The 21,039-nt window shown below is 38.8% G+C and overlaps 1 protein-coding gene across 2 annotated transcripts in view; it reads right to left on the bottom strand.

Annotated features, from left to right (window-relative positions):
* FOXJ3 (forkhead box J3) overlaps positions 1-21,039 on the bottom strand; it is a 149,231-nt gene that overhangs the window by 88,274 nt on the left and 39,918 nt on the right. For both annotated transcript variants that reach the window (XM_052637053.1, XM_052637054.1), the window contains exon 3: positions 11,555-11,879. In XM_052637053.1, the coding sequence (XP_052493013.1) occupies positions 11,555-11,879 (325 nt within the window). The remainder of the gene's footprint in view (positions 1-11,554; positions 11,880-21,039) is intronic.

The raw sequence follows: 21,039 nt of genomic DNA, 5'->3' as shown, positions 1-21,039 counted from the left end.
TAAAAAATTATATGCATATTGTGATTTTAATTTTGGTATCTATTTATTAGCTAATTTATTTATTCTTAGAAACAAGGCAGAATGCAAAATGCTAGGAGTTATTTTACATGGAATTATAAGTGAAGATTATTTTCTTCTTTTCACTTTTCTATCATGTTCAAATGATCTACAAGGCACATATGTTACCACTTTTTAATGAGTTTAAAAAGTTGTAAATAAAAAAATTCCGCTGCTCCATTACAAGAGTACATAAAAGCCAACTAGGTTCTCACTATGATATGTAAGAAAGAAAACCACATGGGAAGACATGGGTTACAGAAGTCAGCAGGAACATGTAGGTTCCTCAAATGCAGCAGGAAAGAAAAACCAACTTGGACAGACGGAAAATACACTCAGAGACCTGAAGAATCTGTGAAACAGGTGATCTTTCATGAATAAGCAGGACTATGCCTCAATTCTTAAAGAAAACACCTACAGGCCATTTCTTCTTAATGAAATGCTCCAAAATTTCCAGGAGACAGTGAAGAACAGGGAAGCCTGGCATACTGCAGTCCATGAGTTTGCAAGGAGCTGGACAAGACTGAAAGACGGAACAGTAACGGCAACAATGGGCCAGAAACTGCCCTGGGGCCAGGATTCTACTCCAATACACCACACTGAGGTGGAGGCTGACTATAGCTTGGAAAGGGGCACAAAACTCCCACCCAAATGTAACTGGATAAACAAGGATAACTGATCTCGCTGAGGGGGTAAAAAAACACTGAAAACGGACACCCCTCCCCAACAGGTCCAAGGGCTTGAGTAAGACTAAGTCTGGATCAAGACCAAAAAAAAGAACACAAAACCACGAGACCCTAGCACAAGCCTGGCAGGAATAACAAGTAATAATCTACTGACAGAGGAGGGGCAGAAGCACGGAGATCCCCATCTGTAGCAAGGGGGGCAGAGACGACTAAAACTTAAAGAGGAAGCAGGAAAATTGAGAAAGCTCTAGAGTACCCAAGCCTGTCTCCAAGCACAAGGCAACAGGGGTCTACTGTGGAGGAATGTAAGCTCTACAGTACCCAAGCCTGTCTCCAAGCACAAGGCAACAGGGGTCTACTGTGGAGTAACGTAAAGTCTACAGTACCCAAGCCTGTCTCCAAGCACAAGGCAACAGAGGTCTACGGTGGAGGAATGTAAAGTCTGGTATACTAAAGGTAAAGGTACCAACAACGAAACTCAAATCCAGCTCAACTACTGGTAAGAGTAATTCAACTCTGTCACAAATGGCCTGTGAAAAAAGATGACTGTCCATTTACAGTTATAAATGCTATTTACCTCTATCTCAACCATTCTTCTACACATGTAGCTAAAACTGTCAAAAGTTGCAAGAGACATGGAAAAGAAGGGGGGAAAAAAACCCACTGTCAAAACATAAAGTAATCAGCAAAAACCCCACTGAGAAATGATGCAGATGTCAGAAATATCAGACAAGAACTTTTAGAAAACTATAGGTTCAAGCAACAAGTAGAAAAAGTGCACAACTGCATTAAAAGATGGGGAATTTCAACAGAGATGTGTAAACTATAAGAAAGGGTCAAATGTAACATGAGTATGTTTAAAAAAACCATGGTCAAAGATAAAAAAACTCCCTAGATGGTTCATCAGTAGATGGGACACAACTAGGGAAAGGCTCAGATATCTTGAGGATAGATCAGTAGAAATCATCCCAACTAACACACATGCATGTGGGCATGTACACATGCACAAATACAAAAAAGTTCATCCAAGAAGTGTGTAACAATTCATGTAATTAGGGTCTCAGAAGAAGAAATGAAAAGGAATGGGGCAGAGAAGAATTTGAAGAAGTAACAGTCAAGAATCCTCCAAAAATAATACAGGACACATCGAATCACAGATGCATGAATCTCAGAGAACATCAAGCAGAAGGAATTAAAAATCCACACACCTATATTCATTATAGCCCAAATGCTGAAAATCAAAATGAACATCTTGAAGGAAGCAAGAGAAAAAAATAAAGATTATGTACAGAGAAATAAACATCAGAATTACAGCAGATGTCTCAAAAAACTGTGCAAGTTAGAAAAAAACAAAGCGACATCTTTAAAATAATAAAAGAAAAAGTCAATTCTATATGCAGTGAAAATATCTCTCAAAAATGAAGGCAAAATACTTTGCAAGACACAAAAGCTGAAAAAATTCACTTTTTGTACCACCAGTTGGCTGGCAATGTTAGATGGAAGCTCTTCAGGCAGAAGTATGATACCAAATGGAAACTTGAAACTACAAGAAGAAATGAAGTTCCAGAAACTGTGAAAATGAAGGCAAATTTTTAAAAATCACTTTTTCTTATTTGTAATGCCTTTAAAAGATGACTGTCTAAAGCAAATATAACAGCTTATTATGAGGTTTTTAACATGTAAAGGGAAAACATGGCAACAACATAAAGGCTGGCTCAGGGGAATCAGAAGTACAGCAGACCCTTGAACAATATGGGTTTGAATTGTACTGGTCCACTAAACATACTTTTTTCCAGTAAATACATACTATAGTGGGCTTTCCTGGCGGCTCAGCAGTCAAGAATCCGCCTGCAATACAGGAGACATGTGTTTGATCCCTGGGTCAGAAAGATCCCCTGAAGAAGAAAATGGCAACCCACTTCAGTATTCTTGCCTGAGAAATCCATGGACAGAGGAGCATGGCGAGCCACAATCATGAGTTCCAAGGGTTAGACGTGACTTGGTGACTAAACCACCACCACAATACGCTACAGTACTATACAATCCAAGGCTGGTTGAATGTGCAGATGTGGAACCATCTCCATTGGATACGGAGAACCAACTGTAAAATTATACATTCGACTGTGGAGGAGTCAGCCTGCACTGCCTGGACTATTCAAGGATCAACTGTATAAGGTTTATAAAGTTCTCACTCCATACATAAAATAGTATAATGAAGGTAGAGTGTGATAAGTTAAAGATATGGGTGGTAAATTCTAGAATAATTACTTCTTAAAACAAAATTTAGGAAGAGATATAACTAATAAAATCATAGTGAAAATAAAATGAAATCACAAAAAGTACTCAGTCCAAATCCAAAAGAAGACAAAGGAAAGCAAGAACTAATCAGAAAAACTACCCATCTAAAAACATCAGGATGGAAAGAAAACATCAAGATGAAATCAAAATGGTCATGTTTTCTAAATGGCTTTGGAAGAACACATCTCTACTTGGGTCTTCCTCCTCTATTAAAAGCTTAAAAGCTGGAAATCTTCCAGATTCTGCCACTGTTCTTTTTTCATTTCTACATTTGCTGTGTAGGCAATCTCATCCACAGCCATGGCTTCAATAACCATCTGTTACAGACCTTTCTCCTAAATTAACATAAATTTTCAACATTCTACTAGACATCGCCAGAAACCCCAACCAAACATGTTTAAAACTAAACTCAATCTTTATTTCCAATGTGGTCTTCTTTCAGTTTCCTCTTCCCTGCTTATTCATATAACTGCTCCAATCAGACACCTGTCAAGCCTCCTTAACTCCTTCCTCCTTACCATCTAAAACGAATCTGTCACCAAATCTTGTAAGTCTGCCTTCAATTTACCTTCTTTATTCCATCTCTTCTGTTACCATCTCAGTCTAGGACACCAGTCACACCAAAAACTAGTACAATAGCTTCGTTCCTCTCTTTACCCCTCTCCAATATTCTCCACCCAGGAGGCAGTTACTTCCTCACAAGGCAAATCTGACTTTACTGCTTCAATTAAAATCTTTCAGTAAATTCCCATTGCCCTTAGGATACAATCTACAATCCTAAAGCCTCCCCAAGAGTCTTCATGACCTCACCCTACCCTGCTCTCTCTAAATCTATCCTATCTGTACTCTACCCTCATCCTCTCCAATGTTCTCTCTCACCTGCAGGCTTTCCACCTACTACAAAAGTTATGGCCTCCAGCCTTCCTTCACTCCCTTCACCTGAGTCTCCTCAATCTCCAATTCATTCTTAGTTTAAATGTTAGTTCCTGAAGGAAATCTTTTCTGACTTTCATAGATGCTTAGGTCAGGCAAAATGTACATTTCACATTACGCAATGATCTGTTTAATGTTCTTCCTCCTCTATATTGTATTCTCTATCAAAAAAGCATTCTCCATAAGGGTAAGCATCTTTTCTACCAATTCAGAATATGGAATATAATGCTTTTCATATGGGAATCATGAATCTTCTGGAAAAAATACCAAGAGCATATTCAGAAAATAAAAACACCCAGAGAGCTATGAGAGCCGTGACATGTATTTACAGCACACAATAGAGAAAAGAGATTACTTCAGATCTCACAACTTGGAGACACACTACATCTAACAACCCTAAGAGAAAAAACTCAAAGAGCAGAGGCAGACATAATTAGGATGGCCAAGTTAAAGGTGGAGAAAAATGGCCCAGGTTAAATAACTGATGGATTTTTTCCAGTAGTCACATATGGATGTGACAGTTAGACCACAGAAACCTGAGCGCTTAAGAATTGATGCTTTTGAACTGGGGTGTTGGAGAAGACTCTTTAGAGTCCTTTGGACAGCAAGGAGATCAAACCAGTCAACCCTAAAGAAAATCAAACTGGAATATTCACTGGAAGCACTGATGCTGAAACTGAAGCTCCAATACTTTGGCCACCTGATGTGAAGAGCCGACTCCTTGGAAAAGACCCTGATGCTCCGAAAGACTGAAGATAGAAGGAGAAGGGGATGACAGAAGATGAGATGGTTGGATGGCATCATCCTCCAGGAGTTGGTAACGGACAGGGAAGCCTGGCATGCTGCAGTCCATGGAGTTGCAAAGAGTTGGACACAACTGAGCGACTGAACTAAAATAACTGTTAAAGGAAAACTGCTTGGCCTTGAAAACCACATCTTCAAAAGCAGTTTCTCAAAAGTATAGCCTACTTACCCTAGAATCAGTTGAGATGAATATTAATGCAGATTACTAGGCTCTAAGATGGCTAATTTAAAATCTCTGGACTTGTGACCCAGGAATCTGAATTTTAAAAGCACTCTCACTGATTTTTATTTTCAACTTGAGTTTAATCTGGCATCTCTAATTCCATCAATCACCATGTTCCCACATATATTTCTCTTCTCCCACTGTGAGAGCCGGTACTCCCAAAATACGAATATCTGTAGTCATTTGTTCTATCCTACAATGCACACTGATCACTGAGGAAGGCTTTCTTATCTCTCCTTGCTATTCTTTGGAACTCTGCACTCAGATGGGTATATCTTTCCTTTTCTCCTTTGCCTTTACCTTCTCTTCTTTTCTCAGCTATTTGTAAGACGTCCTCAGACAACCATTTTGCCTTTTTGCATTTCTTTTTCATGGGGATGGTCTTGATCACTGCCTCCTGTACAATGTCATCAACCTCTGTCCATAGTTCTTCAGGCACTCTGTCTGTCAGATCTAATCCCTTGAATCTGTTTGTCACTTCTACTGTGTAATCGTAAGACATTTAATTTAGGTTATACCTGAATGGGCTAGTGGTTTTCTCTACTTTCTTCAATTTAAGTCTGAATTTGGGAATAAGGAGTTCATGATCTGAGCCACAGTCAGCTCTCAATCTTGTTTTCATTGACTGTATAGAGCTTCTCCATCTTCGGCTGCAAAGATTATAATCAATCTGATTTCAGTATTGACCATCTGGTGATGTCCATGTGTAGAGTCTTCTCTTGTGTTATTGCAAGAGGGTGTCTGCTATGACCAGCGCATTCTCTTGGCCAAACTCTATTAGCCTTTGCCCTGCTTCACTTTGTGCTCCAAGGCCAAACTTGCCTGTTACTCCAGGTATCTCCTGACTTCCTACTTTTGCATTCCAGTCCCCTATGACAAAGAGGACATCTTTTTTTTGGTGTTAGTTCTAGAAGGTCCTGTAGGTCTTCAGAACCGTTCAACTTCAGCTTCTTTGGCATTAGGGGCTGGTGCACAGACTTGGAATACTGTGATACTGAATGGTTTGCCTTGGAAACAAAGAGATCATTCTGTCATTTTTGAGACTGCATCCAAGTACTGCATTTCAGACTCTTTTGTTGACTATGAGGGCTACTCCATTTCTTCTAAGGGATTCTTGCCCACAGTAGTAGATACAATGGTCACCTGAATTAAATTCGCCCATTCCTGTCCATTTTAGTTCGCTGATTTCTAAAATGTTGATGCTCATATCTTGCCATCTCCAGTTTGACCACTTCCAATTGACTGGTTCCAAGCTGGAAAAGGAGTATGTATATTGTCATCCTGTCACAAAGGAGTTAAGGTGTCTACTGTCACCCTGCTTATCTGACTTATATGCAGAGTACATCATGTGAAACTCCAGGCTGGATGAAGCACAAGCTGGAATCAAGACTGCCGGGAGAAATATCAATAATCTCAGTTAGGCAGATGACATGCCCTTAGGGCAGAAAGCAAAGAGGAATTGAAGAGTCTCTTGATTAAAGTGAAAGAGGAGAATGAAAAAGCTGGCTTAAAAGTCAACATTCAAAAAACTAAGATCACGGCATCCGGTGCCATCATTTTATGGCAAATAGATGGGGAAACAATGGAAACAGTGACAGACTTTATTTTCTTGGGCTCCCAAATCACTGCAGATGGAGACTGCAGCCATGAAATTAAAAGACGCTTGCTCCTTGGAAGAAAAGCTATGACCAACCTAGACAGCAAATTAAAAAGCAGAGACATTACTTTGCTGACAAATGGGTCCATCTAGTCAAAGTTATGGTTTTTCCAGTAGTTATGTATGGATATGAGAGTTGGACTGTAAAGAAAGCTGGGTGCCGAAGAATTGATGCTTTTGAACTGTGGTTTAAAGGAGAATTAGAGGAGACTCTTGAAAGTCCCTTGGACTGCAAGGAGATCAAACCACTCAATCCTAAAGGACATTGACCCTGAATATTCATTGGAAGGACTGATACTGAAGCAGAAGTTCCAATATTTTGGCCACCTGATGCAAAGAGCTGACTCATCAGAAAAGACCCTGATGCTAGAAAAGACTGAGGGCAGGAGGAGAAGGAGGTGACAGAGGATGAGATGGTTGGACAGCATCATCAACTCAACAGACATGAGTCTGAGCAAACTTCTGGAGATAGGGAAGGACAGGGAAGCCTGGAGTGCTACAGTCCATGGGACTGCAGAGTTGAACACAACTTAGCAACTGAACAACAACAAGAAAAACCAGAACACAATAATCAAGGTCAAGGTCAAGAGATGACCACAAAAGTCTAGGAACAAAGGATTTTAAGAAAATAACCCAAGATCTCAGTCTAGAGAGAATCCAGAAGACCGACTGCATAACAGCTATGTGTATGTGCTGTGTGCTTAGTCACTCAGTCGTGTCTGACTCTTCGGAACCCCATGGACTGCAGCCTGCCAGGCTCCTCTGTCCATGGGGATCTTCAGGCAAGAATACTAGAGTGCACTGCCATGCTCTCCCCCAGGGGATCTTCCCAACCCAGGGATTGAACCCAGGTCTCCTGAACTGCAAGGAGATTCTTTATGGTCTGAGCCACCAGGGAAACCCAAGAATACTGGAGTGGGTAACCTATCTTTTCCCCAGGGTGTCTTCCCAACCCAGATATAGAACCACGGTCTGCTGCACTGCAGGCAGATTATTTACTAGCTGAGTTACAACTACTATTACTTTTATTCAGTTTTAAGATTTTCTTTAAATCTTTTTTGTTTCCTTACATATAGTTTTTGAATGTGTGAAACACTTAAGATGTTTTAAAACTCAAAACTATATAAAAAGGTACACTCAAAATCTCATTCCCTTCTCTCTCTTCTACCTCAGTTCTATACATACCTATAGATAACTATGTTTACTGTATTTCTAGTTTTTTACTCCTAAATTTCTTTTTACAATAAGCAAATACATACTCATTTCTTTTTTCTTCACTCAGAAAAGTAGAATATACTCTACATACCAATACTACTCTTTCATATTTTTCCTTTTACTACCTTAAATTCCAATAACAGGTTAATTTTCTTCAGTAAGGTGGATAGCACAAAAATCTGAATTCCTTTTCCTCTAGTTCAGATTATAAAATCATTCAATTATAGAAACTTACATAATTTTTTGTACTCTGATGGATTACTCAAAGGATTGTTTTTAATATGTAATCTCCCTTCAATGCCTTGGCACAAAATGAAAAGGAGTTTACCTAAATATTGCACTTCCCTTGTGGCTCAGCTGGTAAAGAATCCACCTGCAATGCGGGAGACCTGGGTTTGATCCCTGGGTTGGGAAGATCCCCTGGAGAAGGGAAAGGCGACCCACTCCAGTATTCTGGCCTGGAGAAATCCATGGACTGTATAGCCCATGGGGTCGCAGAATCGGACATGACTAAGCGACTTTCACTTCACCTAAATATTAAAATTCTATTTGAATCTTCTAAGCAAGCACAGCAACATTTTCTCCTCTGGGTAACTTTAACTGGCTCTATGTTTCTGGAAAGATGGATGACAACTGCTTTAGGATCTTTATTCAACTCTCTTTTCATCGAATACAGGCTAATTTCACAAATTCTATATGACCTTCCATTTTCAGCTAACCCATCTCCTCCATACCTGAAGAAGAAATAGTAAACAGAAAATTGCACAAGCAATGTTAAACAAATCTAAGGACAATGAATGGGAACTTTTAAACATGAAAAGAGAGATAAGACCTTGGCAAAGGAGAAGATAAATCGCTTTCCATGTATCTCCATTTATGTTCAAAATATTACATTTCTATGTTTACAAAAATAAAACTTAAAAGTAATTATGGCAAGTTCTAGGCTCCTAAAATTGGATGGAAGAAAACTTTTTTAAAAAGAATAATTAATGAAATAGCAATCCCTGGAAATATTAAAGGGCTTCCTAATGCAACAAACTGAATGAGATAATCTCCTTGGCATATCTTTTAGTTCTAAAAAGCAGCATTACTTCTCCACCTATTCCCATTTTTTCCTTCATTACATTCAAACCATGTATCTTCCAAGTGAAACACCACTATTTCTAAACCAGTTTCAGGCCATAACTTGGGCTGGCCAGCAGCAAGAAATACAACAGACCGAATCTGGCACTCACGGGTGGACTCAGATGAAATGAGACCTCTGAACAAAAAACTGTAAGCTCTATAATAGTGCTGTGTGCTAAGTCTCTTAGTCGTGTTCAACTCTTTGTAACCCCACGGACTGCAGCCCGCAAGGCTCCTCTGTCCACGGGATTGATTCTCTTCCAAGCAAGAATACTGGAATGGGTTGCCATTTCTTCCTCAAGGGGATCTTCCCAACCCAGGGATCAAACCCACGTCTCTTGTATCTCCTGCATTGGCAGGCAGGTTCTTTTGCCACTGGTGTCACCTGATGATAGAGTTATTAATAAAACATACAGAAACACAAAAGATGAATTCTACAGGGAGAAAAGAGGTTACATATGAGCTTAAATAAACAGAATAAAGCTAACAGAATAAAGGGTGAGAAAGTCTAAGGACAAGTAAGAGAAAAAAGCAAGAAATCAAAATATCTATATCTAGACAACTAATAGGTGGGACTAAGATATAAGAAGAAAGAGTATATGAGAGGGAACTAACAAAAAATAAAGCTAGGAAAGAAAGGTGGGACCAGGATGCTGGCTTTCATTCAAACTGCATTTATTAAGGCTTATTAAATGAAGTACTATGCTGGGGCATGGAAGAGAGGAAGAGATTTAAAAAAAAAAAATCCCTTCCTATAAGGTACTTGGTTATCTGGCACAGTACAGAGCACATCATTAGTACACAGTAATTTACTAAATGACTTTAATAAATATATTCAAACAAAAAAACACAAAGATCTTAAGACAGGAAAGATTAAGAGAAACAAGTGTAACTACCAGCTGATGGCAGCTCTGTAAACTCCCTTCTTCCACATGCACATAAACAAATACACACACCTCCACACAGCACACACTGGATCACTCCTACATAAGAATATGAATGCAACATGTGTAGATACCAAAGAAAGTTGAATTATCTGTTGTATAACGTAAGTTAGGCAGGTAACTACTTTGAAGATTCCTGAAAAAGCTTAGGTGAGGAAGTAGGACTTCTTAAAAAGGTAGCTGATTCTAGAGCTGGGGCAGGAAAGATATAAGATGAGCCTGGAACATCTTGTGGAGGCACAAAGTTAAGAAGTAAACAAAAAAACTGAACCATGTATCAATGGTTACAGGAGCCAACTTGTTAAGAGCTCCCAATGGCAAAAGCAGCACCAATTTGAAGAACAAATAGCAGCAATACAAAAAATAAATATCAATGAGTGCCGACTGTTACAAACAATGATTGAATGAATGAATAAATAAATAGAAGGGGAAGAAGGGATAAGGTTTTTTTTTTTTTTACAGAAGAATCCCAAATAATATGGAAGGAATAAAGGAAAAGAGAAAATCACAGCTAGAAAACAAAAACTGCTGTAATGATCTACCAATGAAAGCTGAAATGAATATAGTTTTAAGAAAAAAACAGGGTACTTGCATGCCAAAATATCTCCCCCAAAACATAATTTACAAAGTCATAAATAGTAACTCCATAGTGGAGAAACCTGACAGACACCATCTTAACCAAAGAACCAAGGTCAACATTACCAGTAATAAGATATACTGACATCAAGTTCCCCCTGATACGACTGATATACAGAGGACACATCACTTCTGCATCATCCCTCCCCAAAATGCACTACCCTCAAACTAATCAAGAAAATACCAGACATATCCAAGCCGAGGAACATTCTACAGAATACCAGACAAGTACTTTTCAAAAGTGTCAAGTATTCTTCAAAAGTGTTAAGATCATTACAGGCAAAAAAAGATGAGGAACAGTTACAGATTGAAGAAGCCTAAGGAGACATGACAAATGACAACAAAATGCAAGGTGGGATCCTGGATTAGATCCCAAAATGAATCCTGGCACATAAAAAGACATCAGTGGAAAAACTGGTGAAATCTGAAAAAAGTCTGTAATGTACTTAGTTTAGTAGCTAACAGTACTGCTAAGTCAAAAGTATTAATTTCTTAGTTTTGTTAATGGTTGGTTATATAAGGTGTTGCCATGGAGGAACTGGTTGAAGGAGATACAGGAACGCTTTGTACTACTTACATAACTCTTCTGTAAACCTAGAATTCTTTCAAAGAAAAGGTTTTTAAAAAATCTTGGGTCATGAAAACAACACTAATTGCAATACTATGTTGGTTTTTTTGAACCTTAGACTCTCAACTTACCTGAACTGTGGGTTCTGTTTTCCAGTGAATGCTACATTCTCTCTACTCCCACTTTATGCTATGTCAGTCCTCTAATACAATAAAGTTATAACAAATTAATATTCTACCAGCAATAGTTATTCATCAAATTAAAAATGTTTCTTTTACATCCTAAAAATGACTAGTAATCAGAATTTCATCTTTAATTACATAAACCTCCACAAAGCTTTACCTTCAGTAGAAGCCAATATTGTTCTTGTTCACAGTATAAAAATAAAAACTTAAATAAAATCCTTACCTTCCAACCACTGCCAGCCTCTCTATAATATGGGAAGTTATCACAAATCCACTGGTAAATCTCACTCAGAGTCATTTTCTTTTTGGGTGAGCTATTAATTGCAAATGTAATGAGGCTGGCATAACTGTATGGAGGTTTCCCATCTTTGTGCTGTTGGACTTCTTCCTGGTCCAGGGTTGTATTTGGATCAAGGAGTGCATTCTTCTTGGAAATTCCTGTTCCATGCGCATTTTGTGCAGCATCAGATTTTTGGATGGCTGCTCTCATGGTGAGCTGTGGTAACCAGTCCATAGATGTTAGGCTGCTCTCCAGTTCAGATGTCATCCTGAAGGTAAATAGACTCCTTAGTCAATATCAAGGAAAGAACCCCTGCTTCTCAAAATATCCAATATTCACAAATCTAGGAGTTCCAAAGTGAGGGAAAGCCTTAGTTACATCTGGAGGAAAAAGATTGAGTATATTAATGACCAAACCAAATATTTAAGGGATTAACATTTCCAATTGTTTTCTTAATTTCTTCCTCTCCAAAACACAACAAATTTGGTTTGAAACTATACAAGAGACAGAACAATGCATACACACAAAGTGATTTTTATGTCAGTTTTCTTAAAACGACTGTCACTTTGAACAGACAGACAGGACCACAGTATGGAAAAAAAAAATCTGTCTGCAGTCCAGCTGTTTACTCATCAACACCACAGGCCCTTTTAAGACTTAAGACTACATATCTGGCATTTCTTTTACATAAATTTTAGGGAAATCATACAAAAGAATATCAAAAGTAAAGTGTAGGCAAGAGGTCAGAGAAGTAACTGAGAAACAGGCACAGGAATTTACATGAAGAAAGAAGGTATAGCTGAGCAGGTGGGAGGCAGGAAGAGTAAAGCCGGGTAGACAAGGATAGCAAGGAAACAAGCTAGCTGGGGGAGTTGACTGAAAAGAGGAATGCAAACTCAAGGACACTGATGAAATACAGAAATGGAGAACAGACAGCACCATGCGGTTTAAAAAAAAAGTCAAAGAACAAGCTTTAAAAAACTAAAATCTGGGAGTACAGGATATAAGAGATAAAGTCACATAAATGAAAAGCAGGAAAAGCAGCATTAAAAACTCAAGGAAAGGCTTACAAAAACATCCAGTAATCTGAATTCTGTAATCTATTTCCCTCCAAGGCCGAAAAATTTCAAACCATTACCACTCAAAGAAAGAAAAAAGAAAAAACAACACCTGCCAGGTTAACACATATTCTGGAGAGAGAAGGAAGCTGCTCTAAGAATGAAAGATAAAATACAGAAACAAAGCTTGACACTTCACACTAGCATGGCTAACTTTCAACAAGAGGTATAAAACTTTCCTATCCTGGGATCAAAGAAGCAGGAAAAGTGAGCCTGACAACAAAGCAGAGAGGCATGAAAGACTTCTAACTGACATGAAAATAAAGGAAAAAAGAAAACAAAATAGGAAACTTAAAATATCTCAGTAAAAAGAAAAAAACTGTGGCAAAGAAAATCCCACATATATCCTTCATTCCAAATGGCCATAGGCAAAAAACAATCTACACTTTGTGCTTAGGATCTGAACTTCTGGAAGGCAATGTACAAATGATAGAGAACACAGATTCTGGAGTCAAGCAGACCAGAATTCAAGTACATAATCTACCAGTTACTATCTGTGAGACTATGAAAATGTTAGTATCTCTTAACCCCATCTCATCTGTGATATGAAACAATAATAATACCTATGGTTAAAATACTACTTTGAGAATTAAAAATTAAATGGGTAACTTATACTAGGAAGAAACACTCAATAAGTGTTAGTTAATAATACTGTTCTAGGTGTATCTAGGGAGGGTACTAATGAACCATAAAGTAAACAAGATTAAGCAACAGCAATAAAATCAAGAGACAGCCATGAGGATTCTATCTGCATTACCAGATATTCTTTTTCTTATATTCTGATTAACAGTTTAACATTTTTCATTTTCCCTTCCCATCTCTCTGAAACCTGAACTTTAAATTCCTCTATACAGCACCTTCAGAGATCAAAAAAAAACCTCACCCTCCTGTTCTACAATCTCAGCCAGAAATGTCTGTTTCCAGAATGAAATAAGTTATAGAAACTTGTGGAATAAGGAGCCAAGATAATTTAGAGATCACAGAATGTCAAAGAGTAGGCAAAGTACCGTACAGGTCGGAGAACAATTGCTTCAATCTAAAGATGAAAAACTAACTCATACAAATAGTTAATAGTAGAACTAACACCAGAGCTCAGAGCTCCTGATGCCCAATCTAGCAGTTTTTCTACCATACTTATTTGTAATATTAGAATAACAGTATCTACCTCTCACTGACATAAAGTACAGTGACTGGCAAACAATAAACAGGCAATAAATGTTAGCTCTTGGTGGTGGCGATATTGATAGTTGCGGCTATTATTCACATTTTATTCTGCAAGCATTGGCTATTTTACCAGGCTGTCATCATATTGGCCTCAATTAAGTCTCTACCAAATAGCTTTATTTTGTTCAAATTCCCCACGCAGCTAGTCACATACATTTTCAAAGATAATGTAAAAGTACATTGCAAACTGGAATATAACGGATATTGCGGATGCTCCCTACTGAAAATCATCTTTAACTTCTGTTTCTTCCACCAGTGCCACTGACTTTATGAGAATCTCAGTAATAAAACATGAACATACACTAAGTAGGTACTTAATACTGTTATAACATTTAATAAGAATTTATAATTACACATGTGTACAAGATTATTCTAGAGTAAAATTTTATACACACAGGAATTAAGATAAAATTTTTATCCTCTAGGAACTATACTCCAATTAGGAAAGTCAAATACAAGAAAGAGTTGAAAAAGAACTATGAGTTCTGTAATGGTTCAGAAAAAAGTAGAAGACAACATGGGCTGCAGCCTTAAGAAACAGAAGGAAGTAGATATCAGCAGACGAATGGATAGGAAAGCTGTGGTACGTATACACAATGGAGTATCACTCAGCCATTAAAAAGAATACATTTGAATCAATCAGTTCTCATGAGGTGGATGAAACTGGACTCAATTATACAGAGTGAAGTAAGCCAGAAAGAAAAACACCAATACAGTATACTAACGTATATATATGGAATTTAGAAAGACGGTAACAATAACCCTGTATAGGAGACAGCAAAAGAGACACAGATGTATAGAACAGTCTTTTGGACTCTGTGGGAGAGGGAGAGGGTGGGATGATTTGGGAGAATGGCATTGAAACATGTATAATATCATGCAAGAAATGAATCACCAGTCCAGGTTCGATGCAGGATACAGGATGCTTGGGGCTGGTGCACTGGGATGACCCAGAGGGATGGTATGGGGAGGGAGTTGGGAGGGGAGTTTAGGATGGAGAACACGTGTACACCCGTGGCAAATTCATGTTGATGTATGGCAAAACCAATACAATATTGTAAAGTAAAAAAAAATAAATAATAAACTCAATCAAAAAAAAAGAAACAGAAGGAAGAACTTTAACTAAGACTTGAAGTAAGTTAAGATCTATACAGGCTGGAAAGAATTTGTGCCTAGTCAAAGACATCATGAGTAAAAAGCATTCCATTGTTGTGCTTATGTTTACTAGTTCTATTATAATTTGAAGAAACCTATAAAAATCTCTCTTAAATTTAAAATCTGAAAAACTGGGTTTCTGTTTTCTTTGCTGTTTGTTCAATTTTACATATTCCTGGTGGGGAGATAAAAAGTGTCTCCATTGTTGCTGCTTAGGCTGGTTGCTGCAGTGGTTCTCTACTGAGAAGACAAAAAAATGATGATTAGATTTGGCCAGATCATCAAGTAACTTTAGAAAGAAACCTCTCAATGGAATGGTGATGACAGAAGTCCACTTGTATAAGAGAACAGATGGTGGCAGATTTAAAAACAGCATGAGAGGCTCTGAGGAATCTGGCTATGGAAATCTGGTCAAGAAATGTCAGGCCCTCATTACCTCACCTCATTCCAAAAGCTTCCTAGCTGGCCTCGTAGGCTCTGATTCCTCCCTGCTAAGCACCTCCAGGGTCCATGCATATACTCCAAGAGAAACGTCAGCAACGTTTTCCTGCCATTGTGCCCAAAAACTTTCAATGGTTTCTCTTCTCCTATTATACTAATTCTAAATGCCTCATTTTCAACTACTTTAGCTTTCATTTACTGTTTATTAATCCTTCTCGATAAATTCCTAGAGCAATTATAACCTCAGTCTGGCTCAACCATGCCGTTTTCACATGCACAATTACATCACAAGCTTTCTATCCTCACTTCCTTTTCCACCTCCCCGCCTAGAAAGTCTTGTCAATCTACTCTTCTCACTCTCCATCTCCTAAATTGAACTAGATCTTATCCCTACAGATTATAAGTACTTCTATTACAGAACTTGCACAGAATTAAATTATCTTTAACTCTTTCGTGAGGCCATGAGCTCCTTAGAAGAAGGAACTTTCTAATTCTTTTCTGTTCCTGCAATGCCTAGGTATACAGTGAGTGGGTAAAGGGTGTTTAAATGATCGGAACAGTGACTATCCAATGAAGGTGTGGGTATGCTCCTCCCCAAACAAGATCAAACATGTTTACAAGCTAAAAGCAAGAAGTAAAAGAAAAGAGGATTCAACAGTATGAGGAAGGAAAACCACAGGACTGAAGTCCTTTATGAACTGGAAAAAAGCATGACTCAGCACAGACTGACAAGTAGCGCTACACAGAGACAGAAAGGTCTACTAGAAGAGGAGAGAAAAATGGGGAGATGGAAGTAAAGATAAGAAGATAATGTTACTTGTAGGATAAAGCAAGGCATGAAGAAATTATGTCTGAAGTTCTTAAATCTATAATGGTATCTATTGCTTAAAAGGAGTTGCATAAGGAATTTTCTCTGCATACAACGAAAAGGTAAAGAGTACCAAGATCTAACAACTCCACCCTAAGTCATGACACAGGAGGAGGAAGGGGATTCTGACCTCACTTAATGAAATACTGCCACTGATAGGATCACAAATTCCCATTTTAGCTACTTCAGCCTGTTGCTTGGCTTCCCTCTGTAATTTCCCTAATACCTGCTGCTGCTGCTGCTGCTGCTGCTAAGCCACTTCAGTTGTGTCCAACTCTGTGTGACCCCACAGACGGCAGCCCACCAGGCTCCCCCGTCCCTGTCATTCTCCAGGCAAGAACACTGGAGTGGGTTGCCACTGCCTTCTCCAATGTATGAAAGTGAAAAGTGAAAGTGAAGTCGCTTAGTCGTGTCTGACTCAGCGACCCCATGGGCTGCAGCCTACCAGGCTTCTCCATCCATGGGATTTTCCAGGCAAGAGTACTGGAGTGGGCTGCCATTGCCTTCTCCCTCCCTAATACCTGAGGAGTAATCAAAGCTTATAAAGAAAAAGTTCAAGACTTCAATAGGATTGAAAAGGTGGGAAATGGGTAGAGATGTTGTTGGCTTTCCCAAATGGACCTAAGAGGAAGGCATCAAGGAAAATAAGAATAATGAGGGTTATGATGTTGTGACCTAGATATGCCTGAATCTTCCCCCTCCATTCCTAGCCCTTGCCATTTTATCTTAAGACTAGGTATCATGTGAAAAACTGAGCAACTGGGAACTTAAAAGAAATCCTTGTAATTACCACAGCAGTCATTCTGATCACATGCATCTCAGGGGGTCATATATATACATATACATATTTAAACATTTTAAAACATAATTCCTGTTACTGCATCTCAGCACTCAAGGTAATCAGAAGCAAGATTGATGGCAGAGTCCACTAACTACCACCTAACACCTATTGTGGCCTTCTTCCTTAAGACTACAACCCAAATTTTATTCTGGATACTATTACAACTTTTGCCCTATCCTGAATGTGGATACAACAGCTAGTGTGCCAACAGTCATCTTTGGCCATAAAGTGATGTGTGGAAATGGAAGTCATATGCTAAAGACACAGAGCAGAAAGAAGGGATCTGGGTCCCTGATTTTTTGGTGAACCAACGTGAAGCTGCCATCCTAGTCCTGAACTGCTACCATCCAGACTTTTTATATGTTGGCTGTTGCTCATCCGCTAAGTCATGTCCGACTCTTGCGACCCCATGGAGTGTAGTCTGCCAGGCTTCTCTGTGCATAGTATTTTCCAGGCGAGACTACTGGAGTGCGTTGCCATTTCCTTTAATGCCAAGTGAGGAATCGAACCCATATCTCCTGCACTGTAGGCGCATTCTTTACCGCTGAGCTACCAGGAAGTTTTACGTGTTTAACTACTATAAAAAGAACTCTACCAGCAGGTGAATGCAACTACTAATAAACATGGAATGTGGGACATGGGAGTGAGGTGATACAAGTAATAGGACCTAAAATAAGACACTCTCTTAGAGGAGCTGATGAGTAAACATTAAGAACTCTAATACTGCAGGATGGAAAGTTGGTAACACTTATTAAAGAGACAAAGGATTTGGTCAAATTGTCACCCACTGTACCTGGAAAACAGATCATACGCCAACGGAGACTATATAGCAAGTAGAGAAGCACTACAGGAAAATTGAGAATACTGGCATGTGCTGCCTCCTCCTACTTAATTAAAACAAAGTCCTAAAAGAAAAATTAACTTCAAATAGAGGTGGAAGCAGAGATGGAGAAAACGCAGATTTGCTAAGGGAGGTACTCTCTGCTTATGGCCTGCAGGTCAAGCTAAAAGTCCTGTAACTTGAAGCCCTACATGGTTGAAAAAAAAACACAAACTGCTTCTGAAAGAGCAAAGTGAAGTAACTGACTAGGGAAGAGTACTGTCTTGCCACAAAAAAGCAATGTTGTGAGGGTGCTGACTTTCTACTAAAGACTATTACATTTCAATGGCCTCACCAGAGCCATCATTACCTCAGGAGGTGAAAGAACTTGGATGGGGGAAAATATAGCCTTTATTTCCACTAACTTGTAACTGAAACTAAGCAATTTCTTTAATCAGGAAAGTAGACAACAAGTCACAGTAGCATTAACAGTACCCATGACTCTGCCATCAACAAAAATCACTAATATATTCATATAATGTGATAAATGTTGCAGAATCTCAATTTTTTAACTTCACTACTTCAAATTTATGACAGTGTATTAAGATTTGCCATTAGATTTTTTATTTAATTTATTTAACATGTTAATTCAAAGACACATCTATTACTGTTATAAAGTTAATATTTTGCTAATATAAACTGGTTTCTTTTATAATCCTAAGTATATTATTTTATGCATTTTGAGACTTTATTCTGAGAAGTGTCCACAGGTTTCACCAGACTTTGAAGGGATTCCATGGCACCAGAAGGTTAGAAGTCCCTGGGGTAAGTTCCAAGCACAGAGGACAGAGTCTTCACATTGAAAAATTCTGCCTAGACATGTCCTTTGGCTCAAAGTAGCAGAAAGTCTAAATAATTAAGCTTTTTAAAATAACTGTATGGGGGCAGGGGGGTGCCTAGACTGCAAAAGTCTCTTAGGTATCCAAAATAATACCCAAGCTAATCACTAAGAAGTGAGCTATAAAGTTGTGCATTTCCCAGAAAAGGCATCTTCACCCATACCCACCTCAGATGTGGCCACAGGGGATACTACACAAGGTGAGCCCCTTCAGAAGGCACAGGGAACAATGCAGAGCCCAACAGCAGAATCAAGGAACTTATTATACTGTCATGGACTGAGGCTCTCCCACTGCTACCCAGGAGGATTTTATAACCAATATGGCCTAGAGGCTATATTGTGCTTCTCATTATCCCATTTTCTAACTAACAGCTTTTATTGCTTTTATTCTATTCCTTCTCCTCTACCAAAAACCTAGAAGCCACTCTGGGATCTAATGAAAGTGAAAGCACCAGAGAGCTTAGAATTTCAGCTGGATATAATAAATCCTTATTGCCAAAATCAGACTGAAATTGAAGAAAGTAGGGAAAACCACTAGATCATTGAGGTATGACCTAAATCAAATCCCGTATGATTATACAGTGGAAGTGAGAAATAGATTTAAGGGCCTAGATCTGATAGATAGAGTGCCTGATGAACTATGGAATGAGATTCGAGACATTGTACAGGAAACAGGGATCAAGACCATCCACATGGAAAAGAAATGCAAAAGAGCCAAATGGCTGTCTGAGGAGACCTTACAAATAGCTGTGAAAAGAAGAGAAGCGAAAAGCAAAGAAGAAAAGGAAAGATATAAGCATCTGAATGCAGAGTTCCAAAGAATAATAAGAGGAGATAAGAAAGCCTTCCTCAGTGATCAATGCAAAGAAATAGAGGAAAACAACAGAATGGGAAAGACTAGAGATCTCTTCAAGAAAATTGGAGATACCAAGGGAACATTTCATGCAAAAATGGGCTCGATAAACGACAGAAATGGTCTAGACCTAAAAGAACCAGAAGATATTAAGAGATGGCAAGAATACACAAAAGAACTGTACAAAAAAGATCTTCACAACCCAGACAATCACCATGGTGTGATCACTCACCTAGAGCCAGACATCCTGGAAAGTGAAGTCAAGTGGGCCTTAGAAAGCATCACTACGAACAAAACTAGTGGAGGTGATGGAATTCCAGTTGAGCTGTTTCAAATCCTAAAAGATGATGCTGTGAAAGTGCTGCACTCAGTATGCCAGCAAACTGGGAAAACTCAGCAGTGGCCACAGGACTGGAAAAGTTCAGTTTTCATTTCAATCCTTAAGAATGGCAATGCCAAAGATTGCTCAAACTACCACACAACTGCACAAGGAAAGTAATGCTCAAAATTCTCCAAGCCAGGCTTCAGCAATACGTGAACCGTGAACTTCCAGATGTTCAAGCTGGTTTTCGAAAAAGGCAGAGGAACCAGAGATCAAATTGCCAACATCTGAAGGATCATCGAAAAAGCAAGAGAGTTCCAGAAAAACATCTATTTCTGCTTTATTGACTATGCCAAAGCCTTTGACTGTGTGGATCACAATAAACTGTGGAAAATTCTCAGAGAAATGGGAATACCAGACCACCTGACCTGCCTCTTGAGAAACCTATATACAGGTCAGGAAGCAACAGTTAGAACTGGACATGGAACAACAGACTGGTTCCAAATAGGAAAAGGAGTACATCAAGGCTGTATATTGTCGCCCTGCTTATTGAACTTATATGCAGAGTACATCATGAGAAACACTGGGCTGGAAGAAGCACAAGCTGGAATCAAGATTGCTGGGATAAAATATCAATAACCTCAGGTATGCAGATGACACCACCCTTATGGCAGAAAGTGAAGAAGAGCTAAAAAGCCTCTTGATGAAAGTGGAAGTGGAGAGTGAAAAAGTTGGCTTAAAGCTCAACATTCAGAAAACAAAGATCATGGCATTTGGTCCCATCACTTCATGAGAAATAGAAGGGGAAACAGTGTCAGACTTTATTTTTTGGGGCTCCAAAATCACTGCAGATGGTGATTGCACCCATGAAATTAAAAGATGCTTACT

This window comes from Budorcas taxicolor, chromosome 3, assembly GCF_023091745.1.
Source record: "Budorcas taxicolor isolate Tak-1 chromosome 3, Takin1.1, whole genome shotgun sequence".
Taxonomy (NCBI): domain Eukaryota; kingdom Metazoa; phylum Chordata; class Mammalia; order Artiodactyla; family Bovidae; genus Budorcas; species Budorcas taxicolor.
Note: the sequence above shows the minus strand (reverse complement) of the source record. Positions and strands in the feature narration are given on the sequence as shown.